We start from the raw sequence: 17,990 nt of genomic DNA, 5'->3' as shown, positions 1-17,990 counted from the left end.
GAAGAGAGAGACAGAGAGAGAGAGAGAGAGAGAGAGAGAGAGAGAGAGAGAGAGAGAGAGAGAGAGAGAGAGAGAGAGAGAGAGAAGAGAGAGAGAGAGGGAGTTTGCGTTGAACTAGTTGCACACGATGCAACACCAAGGCCTTTGTTGTGCCGGGAGTGAAGAAAAAGGGACGAGTGGCGCACACCGACTGACCGGTGGGGCGACGTACCTTGACACACGCTGGGTGAGCTAAGACTGTTGCTGTGATGGAGCAGGCAGAGGCAAAGGTGTCTTGAAGGCCCAACCAGCCAAGGAACCGGCAATCAACCCTTGAGCAAACAGAAGAAATTGCGGCGATCAACTCGGAAACCCGGCACAGCACAGAAGAGAGAGAGAGAGAGAAAAAAGAGAGAGAGAGAGAAAAAAGAGAGAGAGAGAGAAGGTGTGGGGGAAGAGAGACAGAGACAGAGAGAGAGACAGACAGAGAGACAGAGAGAAGAGAGAAGTGAACAGAGAGATTGAGAGGGAGAGACACACACACAGACAGATACTTAATACTGGCAGAGAGAGACGGATACAGAGATAGAGAGAAGGGACGAGACGGTTCAAGAGAGCCAAGAGATTTTCAAGAGAGAGAGAGGAGTAAAGTGTTTTTCCAACAAAAAAGCGTCCTTTACGCACATATCCCATGACATGCACCGACCCACACCCACACAAGGCGCGAGGTGTGTAATCTCTCTCTCTCCTCTCTTTCTCGCTCTCTCGCTCTCTCTCGTCTCTCTGTCTGCCTGTGCGTGACCCTTCACATTGACGTTGGTGGCGTTAAGGAGCGGAGCCATTTGAAAGGGGGCAACCTCCCTCCCGCGCACAGGTTGCCAAACTCATGTCCAAAGACCATATGCCGTCATTCTGCCTCCATGGATCGACCTGCATGGCGTATCGAGCCAGTTCCTCGGAATCGGCGAGGCCAGATGCGACCTTGCCTCGTCCCAACAACCGCATGGCATCATAAATGTCTGTCTGTCTGTCTGTCTGTCTGCTACTTGTCCGGCGAATCGTGTATCATCTGTTTGATATGGCACGAAAAAGCCAAACGCACCATCAATCCAACACACACAGCCTGTCCGCCACGAACCAGTGCGTTCAGAGTGTTGAGCACGTTTGAAAATGCTCCCCACCGAAATATTGACAGTCGCGTCATAAGGGCCACACTTTTTGTTTTCCCCAATCCTGGGCGCATCTGACCCCGAAACCCGTCATCCCGCCCGACAACACGGGGCGGCCATCGTTGTTCAGGCACGAGAGTTGGAGAGAGACGTTCACACATGCCAAGCGCATGTGCCCCGAACAAAAGAAGCATGCAGCAGGGTATGGAGCGCGGAGTGGTGTTGGGTAGGCGGGCGTGTGGGAATCGATGGGAGTAACGCGAGCAGTTCCACAAAATATAGGACACCATAATAGGACATAAACGTCTGGCATGTGGGTCTCGCCATCCACGCGGCTTGACGTGGTACTCTACTGGTTCTGAAGAAAAACCAATCCAACCCCCACGGATTCTTAAGAACTCCCACTGGTTCTGTCTGACATTCAGCCACCACCAAAAGTCAGACAAAACAAAAAGTCAGACAAAAGCAAAGATAAAATCCGTTCGCGTGTTTGATTGTCCCCTACTTCTAAACGTTTGCGTTCGCGCCTGCCCTGCCGTCTTTTACCATCACAGGCACTCGGCCACTCTCAGCCTGCACGCGCATGTGCACACATCCATACATTCACAGTCAGTCACACATACATGCACACTTCAAAGACAAAACAATAGAAAAAAAAAGGGTCTCTCTTGAAACTTTTGCCGTCTAATCGTCCATGAGCGCTTTGCCGGCCGTCTCCTTCGGAAAAGAGAAGGAGGCCACGGCGGCCACCACGTCAAAGACGGCATAGAAAAGCAGGCGCAATTCAAAAGGCACGGCCTCCGTGTTGCCCCAATACGGGGTAGCAAAGGCTCCGACGCGCGCCAGGGCATTGCACCAGCTGTGCCCAGCCGCACGGACGGTTGTCGGGTACAGCTCGGGCGTCACCACCCAGGTGGTGCTCGTGCCAATGAAAATGGACCCGCGCGCCACCATGAGCAACACAATGCCCAGACCCTTGGGCATGTGCTTGGCCCCCATGAGGATGGCCGTGAACACACCGCAGGTGAGGTATGCCCAGCCTGAGAGCGCCTTGCGCCCGACTCGATCAATCAGGAAAAAGGCCAGTGTACACGAAAAGAGCTCGGCGAGGGAGGTGATGAAGAGCGACGGATAGTTAAAGTCCGTCGGATCATCCGACTGCGAGAAAAACTCGGGCGCAATCAGCACCGTCCCGTAATAGGTCAATCCCGTCGAGAACCACGTGGTGAACAGCAGCAGCGTTGTGCGCAGGTACTTGGCCTGGAACAGGGCCCGCACACTCATCGAGTTGTGTGCTGCCTCTTCCTTGAGGCTTCCCACGCTCTGCGCGTCATCTTGGATGGTGACTTGCGCCCGGCGCTCGCGCTCTTCATCGCTGTCGCTGTCGCTCGTGCCATCACCATCGGTCCTGCTGTACTTCTTCGCAGACGGCGGGGACGAGCTCAGGGAATACTTGATGCTGGGGGTCGTCTCGTGATGAAGAACGATTCGCGTGTTGGGCCCAATAGCGCCAGGCCGCCCATTGAGCTCACCCGCGCGGCGCAGAACCACGACTGCATCCTCAGATCGCCCAACCGTCAAAAGCCAGTGCGGGCTTTCTGGCATGAAGGGAAACGAGAGCATTGCCAAGACCACGGGGACTGAGCACAACCCAACCAAAAGGCGCCAGCCCTCAGCCGAGAGCATGGCCCACGCCAGTCCATTGACAAACAACGTGCCAAAGGTCCAAAAAAATTCAATGCCCATCAAGGCTGCGTGCCGAGCCACCCGCAAAACAGGTGTGAGGTTCAGGCCGACAGAAGCAAAACGAAAACAAAACAAATCACGGACAGTGCTCGGCACGTGCAGTCAAGTTCGGGGTCAGGAAAAAAAAACAAGAATAAAAGCCCCACCCACAATTCGAAGCAGATGACATACCCTTGCCACGATATTCCGAGGGCATAAACTCGGCCAAGATGTCAAAGGGGACGGCCATGCCACCAATGCCCAGGCCGACAAAGGCGCGCAGCGCAACCAAAACCTCAAAGTTGGGCGCAAATGCACTGTAGGAAGCGAGACGGCAGTGGCAACCCCGTGAACATCGATCGGTCAAAAAAGAAAAAAGAAAAAAAAAATCAAGAAAAACAAACAAACAAACACGATAACGGAACAAGGGCAATCAAGCAAGAAACCCATGTGGGCGGTGTCCCTTGAGTCGCGCGTACCTGGCTACGCCAGCAATGGCGACAAGGGCAGCCGAGGCAAACGTAGCAGCTTTGCGACCATAGCGATCAGCCATGGGTCCAAAGATCAAGGCACCTGGGGGTTGACGGGTGCAGACATGCGTGAAATGATTGGGATGATGCCTGCACGCCGGTCGGCACGAGAACAAGATGGACGAACCGGTCAGCTCGCCGGCAAAGACGATGGAGGTGAGGAGCGATTCCTCGGTAGTGGAGAGGTGAAAGTCTACCTTGGCTTCGGCCTGCAAAAAGGAGAGCAGACCGACCTCTGAAAACCAAAAGCCGGGTGGCAAGCGAGGGTTTGAGAGTGTTATCGAGACGCGAGCAGACACGAGCAGGCATGAGTGGCGCGCGACACACAGGAGACGTGAACCAACCGATACTATCAGTGCAGAAGCAGAGGCCACAGATCACAAGAACACGGATTTGTTGCCAGCCGTAGCCGATGCGGTGAAAGGCCTGCTCCAGGTCCAGCACCGCCGGCTGCGGATGCAAAAGATCCGAGGTGAGAACGCCGCAGCGCGAGCGCAAGCGCACCGCGACCACCATCACCAGGGCCCAGCGGCACGGGCCAATTGACGTACGCAAGTCTCGTCATCTACAGCCGAGCGCAGACCACCCTCAACGTCCGACACATTGGGGGAGCCATCGTCCCGCAGCAAAGCCGCCTGCTCCATCCCCCAAGATCAACCGGGGAACAGAGGCAAAGAGGGGAGACAGCGATCAACAGCAAGCCGCGCAAGCGAGGGGCAAACGTCCCCTGAGCTGCTCCTCGAGAATGATCTTGAGCGCCTTGAGCGAGTGAAAAAAAAAAAAGTAAAAAAGTAAAAACGATAAAAAAATAAAAATGAAACAACAACAACAACAACAACAACAACAACAGTAGAGCAAAACGCAATTTGTCGCCGGTGGATAGAAATCAAACACTGCCCCCTCCCCCTCGCGCGCGCGCGCGCGGTGTGTGGGTGGTCTGAAGCGCCGAGCTATGGGAGCACAGGGCAAGAGCGCGGGTGCGGGTCAGGGTGAACGGCAAGAGCATGACCAGCCCAAGACCACCACAGAAAAAATCAACATAAAAATAACAATCAATCAGAGGCATGATCGGCCCTGGGTAGTAGTAGCCGGCAAGGGTCTCCGCCCCCGACGTTCATCCCTGCGTGATCACACACACACACACATGCACACACACACACAAGCACACACACATTTGCCCCGCGCCCTTTCTGCTCGGATCCCGTCAAAAGCCCTTTGCTACTCTGGGCCCCAACGCTCGCCAGCTTGTGGAGTCACATCGTTGGTATCGTCGTGTTGTCGGGGATCCGCCGTACCTGTCGGGTGTCCAGCGCCGTGCTGGAGCGGTTGAGCGGCTGCTGTTGCTGCTGCCGGAAAAACGAGAAAACTACAAAGGTCTTTCTCTACCTCGGCCATCCGGGTCAAGCCGTCTCTCTATCATGCGAATGCAAAACTAACGCATTCTCTGAAAAGACCTTGATGCCACCATGGATAAATGTCAGCATTTATTCACGATGGACTTGTCCCTCTGACCAACTCCAACCTCGCTTCGCTTCTCTACATTGGATCACCCTTGAATGTCGTTTCTCTTCTGCCATTTCCTCCAATCCATTCTTCGCTCCCGCAGAGTCTCCCTATCAGCCTCCCCACAATGCTCCCCCCGCCCGGTGGTTCATGCGAGCAGTTAAACCTGAACACGCGCCAGCCCTTTCGCCGCCTCGTCCGCCTGGCTTCAACTCGGGGACCCATCAACCCAGCTGCCCTCTCCTTGATACCGCCGCCCTTTTGCGAATTCTTCTTCTTCTTCTTCTTATGGATGATGATGCGTCGCTTCAACTGTTCTCGTCTCAGCGGCGACTGACACTGCGCATTTATTGTCTGGGGGTCAAAACGTCATTATCAGCTACATATTGACACCCGCATGGGTGTTGCAATACCGACCGAAGAAAACATCTGACATTCCCAGACGTAATCCGTCTAAAAGTTGTCGCATGCCGCATGCCCAATCAGCTGGACCACATCTTGTCGCATCCGCCGCCCCTTCGGCTCTCTGCACATTACAGCCCCTCGCGTCATCTCTCTGCTTTCCACTGTATGTGCCTAAGAAAACCGTTCCAAATCGTCCTGGCCTTTTGCCCATCTCTTTCATTTCACCATCGACCCGTTCAACCCTCTGCCCCGCTCTCTCTCTCTCTCTCTCTCTCTCTCTCTCTCTCTCTCTCTCTCTCTCTCTCTGCGCGCGCACAACACGACGGCGAGGCGGCGGGGGGGTATCAATCACGCAAACGACGCCGGCTGCCTGGCTAGCTGCTGAGCTGGGCCGCTGCAAGGGCGTGCAACCATGGCGCGGAACCAGCGGGCCGGCTTTCAATGGGTGCAAAACGTGAACGAATCAGAGTCAGAGTCAGAGGACGAGACGGGACCCCCGCCCGTTCCCCCGATTCACAACCGGCCGCCGTTGCAGCTGCCTTCCGACGACTTTGTCCTCAAGAACAATGGTGTTCCCATTGACTTGCAGCGGCGACCCCTGCCCCCTCAGCCCGGAGGGTACCAGAGCGATGGTGGCTTTCAGTCTCAGCCCTCCTTCTCCGCCAGCAGTCAGAGCTCAGAGGCCTACAACAGCTTAGATCGCCGCCCGGTACGGCCCCGGTCCAGCCATTGCCCCTGCCGCCGACTGCACGCGTTTGCCCTTTTTTTTATACGGCGACCTTGTCCGCCCCTCACCATCGTGCGTCGTGTTTATTTTCCCACTTACAGCTGCCACCTCCGGCCTCGGGCGTGGTGCGAGCACCTCCCGCCATGCCAGTCCGCGACGATGACTTACGTGGCTCTGGCGCCCTCATCGGTAGTCCCTCATCCGTATGTCCTTGCGACCCCATCCCAGTCAACATGCAAGCGAGCGTTGTGGATTTTGTCTCACGCGCCCTTCTCATGGCATGTGGTCTGCTGTAGGGGCCTGACATTCCGCGCCGTGCGCGACCCTTACCAACTCCCATGGATAGTCCTCAGCCAACGCCACTTTCTGCTCGACCACCGCCTGCCATTCCAGCCCCTCGCGCCGCCCCAGCTGGTTTGTTTTGTTGTCCTTCCATCAGCTTTCCAAACTCTGGCCTGCTGTACCCACCATGCTCGCCGCCAGCTCCCTCTCAAAACTTGCACGCTCCCGCGTAGTGCCCGACTATGAAGATGATTTGGTGCTTCCGGATCTGCCTGTGGAGTACCATCAACCCATGCCCCGCCCAGCCGTACCAGTCATGTCCTCCCGGCCAGCCCCAATGCCGGCACCCGCCCCGACCCCCTCGGTCAATCCAAATAACCCACCCTGGTTTCACATGACCGTTGACCGCCAGGTCTGGCCCGCCCCCGCTTCCGCCCCCTCGTAGTTAAGCGGACGTGTGACAACACGCAATGCAATTCCTCCCCACCCCCATTCCCCCTCTCGTTGGCTCTGACCCCGTCGTTATCTCTGTACTGGTGACAGAAAGCTGAAAGCATGCTCCGCAAGGCGGGGCTGCAAGATGGCATGTTTCTGATTCGACCAGCCTCCAAGCCGCGGTGCTATGCGCTTACCATGTGCCGTCACGGCCGGGTGAGTATGCTTGCCCCCCTGCCATCCTGTCTCCCTGTTCCCGCGTGATAGGACAAAGCGCGCACCGGCCTTTCTGACCATGTCCCCCTTCCGCCTTCCGTCCAGATCCTGCACAACACCATCGAGGCCGTGGGCCACCGGTATCGTTATGTTGGCCCCGACCGCACCTTTGATTCATTGGCCGATCTGGTCGAGCATTACATGTATGGGACCCGCAGCGAGGAGCTGCGCCTCTTGGCCTGCGTTCCCAACATCTAATGTGCCCTTGCGTTGCGACGTGCCAGCGTCCCCAAACGCCCGACGGCTTTGCTTTGGCTGCTGCGTGCGGCCCGGAAGGTGCCTTTGCGGCGCATCTTTTTTTTTTCCTTCTCATGGTAGCTCTTGTTCTTGTGCGCCTCTTCTCGGCCGCTCATTTTCTTTCCTTTTCAATCGCATCTTCAACAAAGTCTGCCGCGCTTCACACCCACCCACCCGGACATGATGCTGTGAAGAATAATATTAAATCTGTTCCATACAGCTGGCCGCCTTGCCCTAGCAGACAAGCCACCCATGCCCAAGCCCTGCACAGCCGTGTGCACTGGTCTCTCATCCGAGTCTTATGGTCTGTCTGGCTCTTTCTCTCTCTCTCTCTCTCTCTCTCTCTCTCTCTCTCTCTCTCTCTCTCTCTCTCTCTCTCTCTCTCTCTCTCTCTCTCTCTCTTCTCTCTCTCTCTCTCTCTCTCTCTCTCTCTCTCTCTCTCTCTCTCTCTCTCTCTCTCTCTCTCTCTCTCTCTCTCTCTCTCTCTCTCTCTCTCTCTCTCTCTCTCTCTCTCTCTCTCTGTGTGTGTCTCTATCTAGTCTCTGACCATACGCGGAAATGGCGGCGGACAGTGTGAGGCGTGAGCCCGTGTTGGAGGAATGGCTTGAGAAGCAGGGTCATGTCAACACTGGTTGGAAGAGCAGGTAAGAGGTGCTTGTGGTGGTCCTTTGTATCCCTGGCGGGCTAGGCTGGGAAGTGGCTTTTTTTTTTGCTGGATGTACCTCGCGCTCATGGTGTGATTATGGCGGCGGCTACGGTGATGCAGGTACTTTGAGCTTCGGGACTCGATGGTGACTTATCGCCAAGCGCGTAGTGATGCGATGCCCAAGGGTCAATTTGACATCCAAGGCGCCACCGTTCAGCTGGATGAGGCACCTGTACGACGTCGCATCTCTTGCTCTGCGAATGCTCGATGAGCGGTATCCTCATCTCTCCCTTCGCCTTTGGCCATGCAGGATGCCCAAGGGCGCCATCGCCTACACATTACAGTCCCAGCGGGCAAGCGCGTGTACCATTTACGTGGCTCTAAGGATCGCATGCGGCTGTGGCAGGCCGCTATCCTGCGCCAAGCCTCGCCAAAGGTGGGCTGGAGGTGCCCGTGCATGTGACCGCCCGCACAGGCCTTTGTGCCACCCTCTAACGCTGGTGGCGCTGCATCATCTACTCCACACACCATTTTTTTGTCATGGCAGGCACGCGCGGACAGCTGCCCTACCGAACCACTCCAGCACGACGTCGTTGTGCGCACGTCTCGTTCCGCCTCAGGTTGGGAATCACACCCGTCCGCCTTGGGCTTCCTGTTCAACGGACCACCCGTGACATCGCTGCACTGCTCTTGCCAGCTCTACCCAGCGGCGGCTCTGAACATTTCCCGGCTGTTTGATTCATTTTTGTGTCTGCCTTTTCCAGCGACTGCAGAGGGTACCGAGGGCGATGCCCAAGTGCGGGCTGCCATTGCCAGTCTTCGCGAGCCTGCCTTCAAGGCTGGCTTTCTCGAGAAGAAGGGCCAACTCAAGTATGACGTTCTTGACAACGAGCTGGCTGTCATGTTGCGCTGGTCCTTGTTCTGTCGCCGCGCCCCTCACCTACCCTACCTCATTCGCTCCTCTAGTCGTGCCTGGCAGCAGCGATGGGTGGAGATTCGGGCAGCGCGCTTAGAGTACTACAAGGTGCCAACCGACGTAGCACCCAAAGGTTGGTGCCCACCGTGGCCGTGACGCTTCGTCTCCTTGTCGCTGAGTAGGGCTGCCGTTCTTTTCAGGCCTTTGTCTCGCGTCGGGGCATGAAAACTGCGCCTTGGGTGTCCCTCACCATTCGCTTATCATGTCAGGTGATATCTGGCTCAAAGGCGCACACGTGGCTATCAACCGTATTACCAACGATAGCAGTACCACGGCCCAGAACATGGTCTATCTTGAAATTAGCCCTTGCAATGAGACCCGGGTGTATCGTTTCCGCGCTTCCGCTTCGTTGGCGCAAGAATGGCTGGTCGCTCTCCAGGAGCGCATCGAGTCGCTCAAATCCAAGGCCAAGGACCGCGGGGTTATCATCTCCAAGGGCGCCGCAGCAGCAGAAACTGACCCTCGCGGACCCGGTTCCGTGGACCACCAGGAACATGTCCTCGCTGATGATAGCATGGCTCAACCGGCAACTCTGCAGATGGAACTGATCGAGGACGATGAACATCGACTCGCCGAGTCACAGGAGCGGATTGCACATCGAAATGAACAAATACGCCTCCTAGAACAAGACATGTCCACCATCAACAGCATCATGCGTGATACTAGTGATCTCTTGACTGATCAACGCGAGCACCTGGACCACATCGAGAGTGTCATTGATCGAACTCACAGTGCCGTCACAGCTGGCATGGATGACCTGCACGTGGCCCACAAGCGCACTTGAGCTTGCGACAGTTAAATGCTCCTCTTTTACGCCCTTGCGCCTTGGGTCAAGGATATGTGTGTGTGTGTGTGTGTGTGTGTGTGTGTGTGTGTGTGTGTGTGTGTGTGTGTGTGTGTGTGTGTGTGTGTGTGCGCGCGCGTGTGAGTGAGTGAGTGAGTGAGTGAGTATGTGTGTGTGTGTGTGTGTGTGTGTGTGTGTGTGTGTAGCAAGCTACGTCAGACGAGTGTGACGGCAGGGTTGCTTCATCAGAAAAAGAAGAAAAGGGGCCACTCGATTGTGGCAGGTGTCATTCAACACCTGCGCGCATGCTACTGCTACCCCTAGACACGCTGAGCGTGCTCGCGCCCAATGTCAAGTTTTGCTCTGTTACAGGCGCTTTTGTTTCTGCTTTTACAAGTGCATTCATGCTTGTGTGCGAGTTAGAATCCAACCCAGACTTGAGCTGGTTGCCCCAGAAGCACACGCGCTTGTCGTGGTGATGTAGCGCGCACTCGAAGCATCCTTGCATCGCCTACAAACCACGCGTATCCCCGATACAATCACACCTGCTGAGAAGCCGTTGCGATCTGCGGGCGGCCGAAAAGCAAACCAAACGCACCACAGTTGGACTGGGGCAAAGCCATTCGCTGCTGGCAACGTTGTGGCCGCATCTGCAGCATAGCCTAGTGTGCGCAGGATGATGCCATCGGCGCACTCGCCCTCCAAACCCGTCATATAAACCTAGCCAGCAGGACAGCAACGTTCGAGTGCACATCGCACAAACATGTAGCGACGTTTACGTTCCTGGCTGGATCCGGGGCAAGGGCAAGACAGGCCAAGACGTTGCAACATACGGCGGAAGCATTGAGATAGCAGTCATACAGCGCTCGACGTCCTACAATCACCATCGTTTAAAATTAAGGATCAGGATGGATGCAGCAGGCGTACACACGGGAGGCGGGGGCAAGGACGCATCTCCAGTACCAGATGCCGGCCGGGTCAGCAGATAGCCTAGAGTACGCGCAGAGTAGTTGTATGCGCGTAACATGAGTGCTGTCGTGGCCCACGCATGGGTTCCGTTGCTGCCGCCTTGAAATGCCAAAAGTGTTTCTGTAGCGGAAAGATCGGGCACCTACCAGCAAAGTCGAATCAGCCCAAGGCGGATAGGATTCTGTCGTACAACACCAGAGGGCGCTGATACTCACCGCGAGCGGCCGCCGCACCAAATATCGCTCTGCAAACGATGCACCAGGCTATCGACAAAATTGGAAGGGCAAAATGTACACGATCTTCGAAATCTGCATCACCTTTGCTGCACCTCTCAGCTTTGGGCGGGGCTGTTGCTGCGGAGGTCCAACATGCATACCTCAAGGTAGGTGTAGTAGAGATAAAAGTTGGTGTCAATGTCCTCTGCTCCACCAGGACCCACAAGGGAGATATAGGCATATAGTTCGGGCGAGTTTGCTTCGCGGTCCCACGTTTGGCTATGGGCAAATTCTGTATGAGCGTCAAGCTGCGGCGGCTAAAGTGTACAAACAAAGGTTACCACAACAATGCAGAATCTCATGCCTTTAACCTACGCCATCAACGGAACAAGGGATACGTTCAGCGCGGCAAAGTGAAACCCGTCGGTGGAATGCACCATGCCCAGTCCGCCGAGTGCACCAATGTTCTGCGTGAGATAGGAGGACAGCAGTCCAGCGGGCGCGTGAGAAGTGCTCTGGAGTTTTTAGAAGGCGAGACAGATCACACCCATCGGAGAGCACGCACTTCGACTGCCACAAAGTCGTTCTGTCGTGTGCGATAGCGCACGCTGGAAGCACTTGCGATACCCTCAAGGGCGTCACACTCGCCTCCTCGACCAGGAGAACTAAAGTTACCCTGCAAAGCAAAAGCATCGTGCACAGGACTTGATTAGGGAAAGGATCTTGCCTCTTCAGAGGTTGCGTCAGGTAACGGCATCTACATTGACAGGCACGAACGTGATGCCATTTCCACCAAGAGTTGGGACGTCCACCGTCTTGGACGTGACTACGAGCCACGGCCACGCGAGGTCCCGTGGGCTGGGCGTTCCAGTCTAGGAAATAGAGATAATAGTAGTCGCCCACCCGCACGACTGGACATGTGCGAAAACACGACGCAACCATGGCGGCATGAGTACACTTTGCCGCGGGGTGTGCACCGGGTCAGCGTGGATGAGTATCATACCAGTGTGATCTCCTTCACCAGTCTGGTGTGTTGTGGAGGAATTGCCAGGCGGGCTGGTAATGATGTAGTTGTCGGGGTAGTTGGGCTTGCTAAAGTTGTAGCCTGCTCACATTTGCATGATAATGGTGATGATGATGATGATGATGATGGACGCATCAGTTTGAGGCGATCGGCAGCCCTTGTACACATCAAATTCTTCCTTCAGGATTCACCCTCCGTGCTTGGCTCTCTTTTGGAAGACATCGTCTGGTGGAAGTGCTTGACTTACCGCCGTCATGAGATTCGGCGTAGGCAATGCTTTTATTGGTATAGGAGTTGCGGGCGTAGTCGCACTCCCATTCCTCATGATACCAGCCCCGAACCACATCTAGGGCCCGCACCCAAACAAAAGCGATGAGGATAGCGCGGCAAAGAATCGCCGTCAAAGGCTGTTAAACTGTCGAGTCCGTGCGGGCAAGCCGGCATCACCTTCACTGGGGTCATACATAACGGCGTTGAGCCAGCTGCCGCACGTGTCCAGGGCGGAGCCACGGGACAAGTTGATGGGCACGGGTTCGGGCAGGACTGCATCCACCGTGGCGCCAGTCGTGATGCGATAGCATACTCTAGGCAAAAGTGGCTATGGTGAGGGAGTGCAGTGCTCGCAGCAAGGCCACCCCACTGTGATGAAACCATGTAGTCGATCACAGAGTCCAACTCACTGGTTGGCGCTGTAGCCAATGACAGTGCCAGAGATGTTGGTGGCGTAAAACGGGTTGTCGTAGTTGACGCCGGTCGGCACCTGGCTAATCTGCTCCGGCAACTCCACGACAACAATCTTGCCCGCCACCTGCAACCAGCTCTGGCTCTGCAACAGCCATCCCAGGACCACGATCAGCCCATACGGCCTGCTCCCCGCCAGCTGCTTGCCTAAAGTTTTCATGATGCTCATAACAATTTTCACACACACACGCAAAGAACAAAAACAAAAACAAAAACATCAAGATCTTGAATCTCTCTCTCCTTCTGCATTCGGAAATCATTTTTAATGATGCTACTGTGCTAGGTGGGGTGAGGATGGTGAGAGATACGACTGACTATGGAGTAACTGGTGTTACGTGACAAATTGGGAGGTGTGTGTGTGTGTGTGTGTGTGTGTGTGTGTGTGTGTGTGTGTGTGTGTGTGTGTGGTTGGGGGGGGGGGGGTTCTAGGTGCCGATTTCTATCGGTTGGTGAGGCGGATGCTGGCATCTTGCTGAGGACAGAGGGTGAGCTGAAATGAAGAGGGCATACTCAGAGCAATGGATTGATTGATCTGAGAGGGTGGCAAAGCAATCAAGAGCTGTGCCGCACGAGAGGGGGGTGCAGCTCTAAAATGAGTGGCTCTGGAAGGACCCATCTAAACATTTAGAGTTCGCGAGGCAAAACGGGAGGCGATTCAAAGAGGACGGTTCCGTTGGCCGCGTAAAACTGAAACTTGACCTCCGCCTCTGTGGCGGTGAAGGTGGCATAGCCGCCCTCGATCGGCGAGCCTGAGCCGTCGTTCCACATGTTGAATTTGATCGAGCCCTTGGGGCACGACTTTTCGTGCTTGTTGTGGTAGCAGCAGTTGTCGCCAGCACCAGATTGAGGATAAACAGGGCCCTTGCCCTCGTCAATGTATTGCCTGCACATGTGTCAGAGCAGGCCGTGAATGAAGAGAAACGAAGAATTGTTGCGGAATCACAGATCTTGCCCAAGAGGAGAGCGTAAAAAGACAAGAAGCATTGGGCGCGAGACGTACAAGCAGTGATCATGGCCTGCCAAATGACCGGTGGCCTTGTATTGTTCCAGCATGGGTTTGAGCTTGCGCACAAGTGACAGGGTCGGACCATGCTGGCAGCCACTCCATACGGGGTAATGGCCTGCAGTGAAGAGATAATCGGCCTGCGAGGAGTTGAGCGCAGCTTCGATAAAGGCCCACTGCGTCTCCGCCATGACAGGATCAGCCGGTCCTTGGAGCTCGCCAAACTGTGACAAAAAAACGTGTGGCCGTGAGCACGGTGATGCCTGCTTGCATCAGCAAGCTGCGCCCCTGTTCATCAACGAATACCTTGTCTTCCAAGAGATCAGAGTTGCCCGAGAGCAAGATGGTGTCGATGAACACAATCTGCGTACGCATGCACAACACGCTGTCAGAGGGTTTCAAGCAACGATGCACAAGCCTTTTGTCTTGGCGGTTGCCAGCAAGGAAAAAAAAAAAAAAAAAGAAAAAAAAAAAAAGAAAAGCAGAAGAAAAAAAAAAAAAAGGAAAAAAAAAAAAAAGAACGCACGTCCATTGTCACGTTGCGCGTCTCTCCGGGCCACGAAAAGCTTCGCGTGTAGAAATAGTAGGGAAAGATCCAGCGCGCGCTTAGCTAATAAAAACAACAAGCCAGTCGTGAGCCCTTGGGTGTGAGCGAAAGGCACGTGCCCAACGCCTGACGGCCAAGCCGTTGGGCATGCATCGCACACTCTTGCATTGCAACCACTCACCGTGCTGTAGCCGATCTGAGCCGATACATTGCCGAGCCAATCATGGTTGCCGGCCACCTATCAGCCGCGCTCGATTGTGAGTTTGAGGTTCGCCCAGCCGCAGCTCGGCATCTGCCGTGGCTCTACCTACCACGTAAAAGGGAATATCTTGCAGGCTGTCGGCGGTGTAGACGTTCTCAAACGTTTCCTCGAAGCGAGCGTCGTGCTCATCGCCATGCACACCAGAGTCGTAAAAGTTGTCTGACCAGTGTCAAGGTAACAGCGTGCAAACGGGAAAGGAGTTTGTTGACAAGGCCATTGCAATGATCAGATGCTGAGTGAGATCATGTGAGCCAGTCGTTGCACCAAATGGACGGGTGGGGTCCACGGCCAGGCAGTGACAAACCGCCAAGAAGGAGGGCAATATCGGCATCGAGATTGGCAGCAACCTCGCCCAGGCTTGCTGCGCAAGCCACCTGTCCGGGCTCGGTGTACGGGCTCTTGTTGGTTCTGAACGGCACAGAGCCACATCAAGAACAATGACAAGCAAGCACACACATATCACACATGAGCAAGGGGTGACCAGATCTCTGCCCTGCCGCAATGACATTCAATGTCATCTTGGCCGTGCTGCAAAACTCCTCCTCCAGCGTTTGGGCTGATCGTCCGTACGCATTCGCGGCAGGTGAGAACGGTGCGCACACTTACCCGCCCCAGTCGCCCAAAAGCAGGCCAGTAAAGACCTTTGAGTCAAAAAACGCCGTCTCACCACCCTTGGCAATCTCAGGCACAGTGTTGATCGTCGTTTCCGCCGCCGCCGCCGCCGCCACGATGGCCAACACCGCCACCCGCACCAGCATCATCTTGTGCACCATCGTTGTCGTCCACACCAAAAAAAATGAAAAAAAAAAAAAAAAAAAAATGGCATCAGTGACCTTTTTCGATGTCGCAATCGTCAAGCTGGGGCCATGATGAAAGTTGTTACAGTTGGTAGTGACGCAGCGCGCACTTTCTGGAGCATTTTTCTGTTTTTTTCTGGCGACGGCGCGGCGACGGCGCATCGGCTGGCTTGGCAGCGTCGTTGGGCTTTGATTGATCCAAAGGAGATTGTGGTGGTGGAAACGTTCAAGGATGGAGGGACGAGGGGTGCTTTTTATGCTGTTGCTGGCGCTTCAGTTTGGCCTGCAACCGTTGTTCAATCAGCTGTACCTAGACCAAAAGGCGCACACGGTGGTGGTCGTGCTGGTGACAGAGGTATCCTTTTCGCTGCCTCGCTGGTTTCTGGAATGATGAGCGTGTTTTTAGCTCGGTCCAGCTTGGCATGCGGAACAGCAGATCACATCTCAGCCGTCCGATGCTGCGTGCCTCACAGCTCAGCAAGTTTGTGCTGGCTCTGGGCATGCTCTACATCTCGGGTGAATTGCCCAAGGCGCTCAAGGGTTGGACCTTGGCAGGTAGGCGCAGCTGTTTGCAATGCGCGATCATGCATGCAATCCTTTGATTTCCCCATGTCGTCGTCAAATTGTCCAATTGCTGATTTTATGGTCTTCTGTGCTGCTGCCGTACGCTCCCTTGCGTAGATAGCATTCGTGCTGCCGGCGTGCCGGCGATCATCTACTCATGTCAAAACTTGCTAATGTTGGCGGGCTATGCCTACTTGGATGGGCTCACGGTCAATCTGATCAACCAGACCAAAACGATTTTCGCGGCGATCTGTGTTTATCTGATTTTGGGCAAGGCACAGTCGCTGATTCAGTGCATCGCCCTGGGTGGCATGTTTGGTACGTCATCCTGCCAAGCAGAGATGTCGCTGGCCCATGGCTTGTTGTTTTCTTTCTTCTGACCTTGTCATGTTGCGCTTGGGTTGAAATTCCAAACTCGACACATTATGGTGCTTCCTCTCTTCTAGGGGCCTCTGTATTGCTGACCCAACAGGGACAGGCCACGTCATCAGGCAAGCCCGAGGTGGACTACGCGCATTGGCTCCTGGGTGGTGTGGGACCCGTCTTCTTGGCCTCTATGCTCTCAGGCTTGGCTAGCGCCATCACACAGATGAATCTGCAGGTAAACCCGCTTCGAACGAGCCAGCCAGCACCACTTTTTTTAGTTTTATTTTATTCACGAAGGGGGGGGGGGGGTGTTTCTCTCGCCGCATTGTGTTCATGACTCACGATGCTCGGCTGGGTTCGGCTCATCCTTGGCTACACGGTAGAAGAGGCAGCGCAACAGCCTCTTGTTTACCATGGAGCTGGGCGTGTATAGTTCCATAGCGCTGCTGGTCAAGCTGCTCCTGTCCAACGACCTGCAGGCGGTTCGGGGCACGGGCATCCTTTATCATTTTGCTCCCAGCACGATGATTCCGTGCCTCTCGCAGGCTGCCGGTGGCATTGTGGTTGGCCTTGTGGTCAAGTATGCCGGCAGCGTGCGCAAGGGGTTTGCCATTTTGGCCGGCATCGTCATCACGGGTTTGGCCGACTTTCTGGTGGCTGGTAATCCCCTAAGCACGGCCAAGCTGGTGGCCCTGCCCCTCGTGGTGGTGTGTACCTACCTCCACATGGCATTTCCAGCCAAAGCACCTACCCCAAGTGCCAAAACCAAAAAGGCCGACTAGATCAAGAGTAAACTTGCTTGTCACAAGACGCGTTGCCGGAGAAGTTAAAAACACAACAATTGAAGGCGTCTTGCTTGATCCCTCGCCACAACTCATGTCTGCCTCTGTGCATTTGTGCATTTTTGTATGAATGTGTGTGTGTGTGTGTGTGTGTGTTCGTGTGTGTGCCCGATGGCCGGAGCTACCCGGGCCTCCCCTGTGCCTCCCTGCTCTTTGTTTCCTTTTTTTTTTTTGGTTCTTTTGACTCTTCCTTTCTCTTGTTTCTCTCTCTCTCTTTGTTTCTGTTTGTTTTCTGTCTCTCTGGCGTGCTCTCACTCGGTCTCTCTCACTCTGTCTGGTCTCTGTCTGGTCTCTGTCTCTGTCTCTGTCTCTGTCTCTGTCTCTGTCTCTGTCTCTGTCTCTGTCTCTGTCTCTGTCTCTGTCTCTGTCTCTGTCTCTGTCTCTGTCTCTGTGTCTCTGTGTCTCTGTGTCTCTGTGTCTCTGGTCCTCTCTCTCTCTCTCTCTCTCTCTCTCTCTCTCTCTCTCTCTCTCTCTCTCTCTGTCTCTGAGTCTCTGAGTCTCTTCCTCTGTGTCTTCTGTTCATCATCCTCAAGCTGCTTTTGATTTCAAGAGGTACGCACGCACACACACACGGGCGCGCACACACACGAGCGCGTAAAGGGTCTCGCTCGGTCAGGGTCCCAGTGCGGGCCGTTGTTCGTATGGTTGGCCGTTGCCTGGGGTGGTGGTGGCACAGAGAGAGAGAGAGAGAGAGAGAGAGAGAGAGAGAGAGAGAGAGAGAGAGAGAGAGAGAGAGAGAGAGAGAGAGAGAGAGAGAGAGAGAGAGAGAGAGAGAGGCGGAGGGGGGACAGGGATTGTTGTTGTTGGTACTGCGGTGGATTGGCCATGGTACACTCACGCATCTTGGTTGCTGCTGATCGTACCTCGCGCGCAACGCTTCTGGCCGTGGAATGACCTTTAGGTACTGACACAATGGCTCGCAAGTGAGTAGACCACGTTCTAGACGCACGGTATCGGCTCTCCGATGCCCCCTGCACCACCACCCG

The 17,990-nt window shown here is 55.1% G+C and overlaps 8 protein-coding genes across 8 annotated transcripts in view; 3 read left to right on the top strand and 5 right to left on the bottom strand.

Annotated features, from left to right (window-relative positions):
* The window catches only part of MONBRDRAFT_33460 (uncharacterized protein), a gene marked incomplete at its 5' end in the record, with an annotated part of 6,488 nt that extends 5,816 nt beyond the window's left edge, over positions 1 to 672 (bottom strand). Inside the window, 3 exons of the mRNA XM_001747849.1 lie at positions 13 to 114; positions 196 to 273; positions 353 to 672. Of these exons, the coding sequence (XP_001747901.1) occupies positions 13 to 114; positions 196 to 273; positions 353 to 672 (500 nt within the window). The remainder of the gene's footprint in view (positions 1 to 12; positions 115 to 195; positions 274 to 352) is intronic.
* Positions 673 to 1,832: 1,160 nt separating this feature from the next.
* On the bottom strand, positions 1,833 to 4,813 carry MONBRDRAFT_33459 (uncharacterized protein; the record flags this gene model as incomplete). The annotated part of the gene is made up of 7 exons (XM_001747848.1): positions 4,699 to 4,813; positions 3,955 to 4,353; positions 3,748 to 3,853; positions 3,531 to 3,638; positions 3,353 to 3,446; positions 3,066 to 3,190; positions 1,833 to 2,899 (listed from the first exon to the last, which is right to left on the bottom strand). Exons 2-7 carry the CDS (start codon positions 4,045 to 4,047, stop codon positions 1,833 to 1,835), a joined length of 1,593 nt encoding a protein of 530 aa, XP_001747900.1. The 5' UTR covers positions 4,048 to 4,353; positions 4,699 to 4,813.
* Positions 4,814 to 5,656: 843 nt separating this feature from the next.
* Positions 5,657 to 7,419, top strand: MONBRDRAFT_38069 (uncharacterized protein). The gene is made up of 6 exons (XM_001747934.1): positions 5,657 to 6,020; positions 6,140 to 6,241; positions 6,335 to 6,452; positions 6,554 to 6,732; positions 6,864 to 6,971; positions 7,077 to 7,419. Exons 1-6 carry the CDS (start codon positions 5,724 to 5,726, stop codon positions 7,227 to 7,229), a joined length of 957 nt encoding a protein of 318 aa, XP_001747986.1. The 5' UTR covers positions 5,657 to 5,723; the 3' UTR covers positions 7,230 to 7,419.
* Positions 7,420 to 7,826: 407 nt separating this feature from the next.
* MONBRDRAFT_38068 (uncharacterized protein) lies at positions 7,827 to 9,674 on the top strand (the record flags this gene model as incomplete). Its single annotated transcript, XM_001747933.1, has 5 exons — positions 7,827 to 7,912; positions 8,035 to 8,146; positions 8,225 to 8,350; positions 8,462 to 8,963; positions 9,100 to 9,674. The coding sequence occupies 5 exons, from the start codon at positions 7,827 to 7,829 to the stop codon at positions 9,672 to 9,674; spliced, it is 1,401 nt and encodes a 466-aa protein (XP_001747985.1).
* A 402-nt stretch (positions 9,675 to 10,076) lies between these two features.
* On the bottom strand, positions 10,077 to 12,783 carry MONBRDRAFT_27516 (uncharacterized protein; the record flags this gene model as incomplete). The annotated part of the gene is made up of 11 exons (XM_001747847.1): positions 10,077 to 10,185; positions 10,273 to 10,394; positions 10,508 to 10,548; positions 10,638 to 10,785; positions 11,020 to 11,175; positions 11,424 to 11,534; positions 11,636 to 11,769; positions 11,862 to 11,963; positions 12,130 to 12,228; positions 12,330 to 12,466; positions 12,563 to 12,783. The coding sequence occupies 11 exons, from the start codon at positions 12,781 to 12,783 to the stop codon at positions 10,077 to 10,079; spliced, it is 1,380 nt and encodes a 459-aa protein (XP_001747899.1).
* Positions 12,784 to 13,134: 351 nt separating this feature from the next.
* On the bottom strand, positions 13,135 to 15,218 carry MONBRDRAFT_33457 (uncharacterized protein). The gene is made up of 8 exons (XM_001747846.1): positions 15,042 to 15,218; positions 14,740 to 14,843; positions 14,485 to 14,594; positions 14,355 to 14,411; positions 14,153 to 14,236; positions 13,933 to 13,989; positions 13,624 to 13,850; positions 13,135 to 13,506 (listed from the first exon to the last, which is right to left on the bottom strand). The coding sequence occupies exons 1-8, from the start codon at positions 15,206 to 15,208 to the stop codon at positions 13,248 to 13,250; spliced, it is 1,065 nt and encodes a 354-aa protein (XP_001747898.1). The 5' UTR covers positions 15,209 to 15,218; the 3' UTR covers positions 13,135 to 13,247.
* A 469-nt stretch (positions 15,219 to 15,687) lies between these two features.
* Positions 15,688 to 17,022, top strand: MONBRDRAFT_33456 (uncharacterized protein; the record flags this gene model as incomplete). Its single annotated transcript, XM_001747932.1, has 5 exons — positions 15,688 to 15,787; positions 15,914 to 16,114; positions 16,243 to 16,397; positions 16,546 to 16,644; positions 16,708 to 17,022. The coding sequence occupies 5 exons, from the start codon at positions 15,688 to 15,690 to the stop codon at positions 16,942 to 16,944; spliced, it is 792 nt and encodes a 263-aa protein (XP_001747984.1). The 3' UTR covers positions 16,945 to 17,022.
* Positions 17,023 to 17,255: 233 nt separating this feature from the next.
* Positions 17,256 to 17,846, bottom strand: MONBRDRAFT_27513 (uncharacterized protein; the record flags this gene model as incomplete). Its single annotated transcript, XM_001747845.1, has 2 exons — positions 17,256 to 17,537; positions 17,565 to 17,846. The coding sequence occupies 2 exons, from the start codon at positions 17,844 to 17,846 to the stop codon at positions 17,256 to 17,258; spliced, it is 564 nt and encodes a 187-aa protein (XP_001747897.1).
* Between the last annotated feature and the right edge of the window lie 144 nt (positions 17,847 to 17,990).

Source organism: Monosiga brevicollis, genomic scaffold, assembly GCF_000002865.3.
Source record: "Monosiga brevicollis MX1 MONBRscaffold_19 genomic scaffold, whole genome shotgun sequence".
Classification (NCBI taxonomy): domain Eukaryota; class Choanoflagellata; order Craspedida; family Salpingoecidae; genus Monosiga; species Monosiga brevicollis.
The sequence above is the reverse complement of the archived record's forward strand: the minus strand, read 5'-3'. Positions and strand labels throughout refer to the sequence as shown.

Bases quoted from the DNA above. Each gene is read 5' to 3' on its own strand.
- MONBRDRAFT_33457 (XM_001747846.1), bottom strand. From the start codon at position 15,208: ATGGTGCACAAGATGATGCTGGTGCGGGTGGCGGTGTTGGCCATCGTG. The intron at 14,844-15,041 runs GTAAGTGTGCGC...TGTGCCGTTCAG, and splicing joins CTTTTGGGCGACTGGGGCGG to AACCAACAAGAGCCCGTACA. The intron at 13,851-13,932 runs GTATTCGTTGAT...TTTTTGTCACAG, and splicing joins CTGATCTCTTGGAAGACAAG to TTTGGCGAGCTCCAAGGACC.
- MONBRDRAFT_38069 (XM_001747934.1), top strand. From the start codon at position 5,724: ATGGCGCGGAACCAGCGGGCCGGCTTTCAATGGGTGCAAAACGTGAAC. The intron at 6,021-6,139 runs GTACGGCCCCGG...TCCCACTTACAG, and splicing joins ACAGCTTAGATCGCCGCCCG to CTGCCACCTCCGGCCTCGGG. The intron at 6,733-6,863 runs GTCTGGCCCGCC...TACTGGTGACAG, and splicing joins ACATGACCGTTGACCGCCAG to AAAGCTGAAAGCATGCTCCG.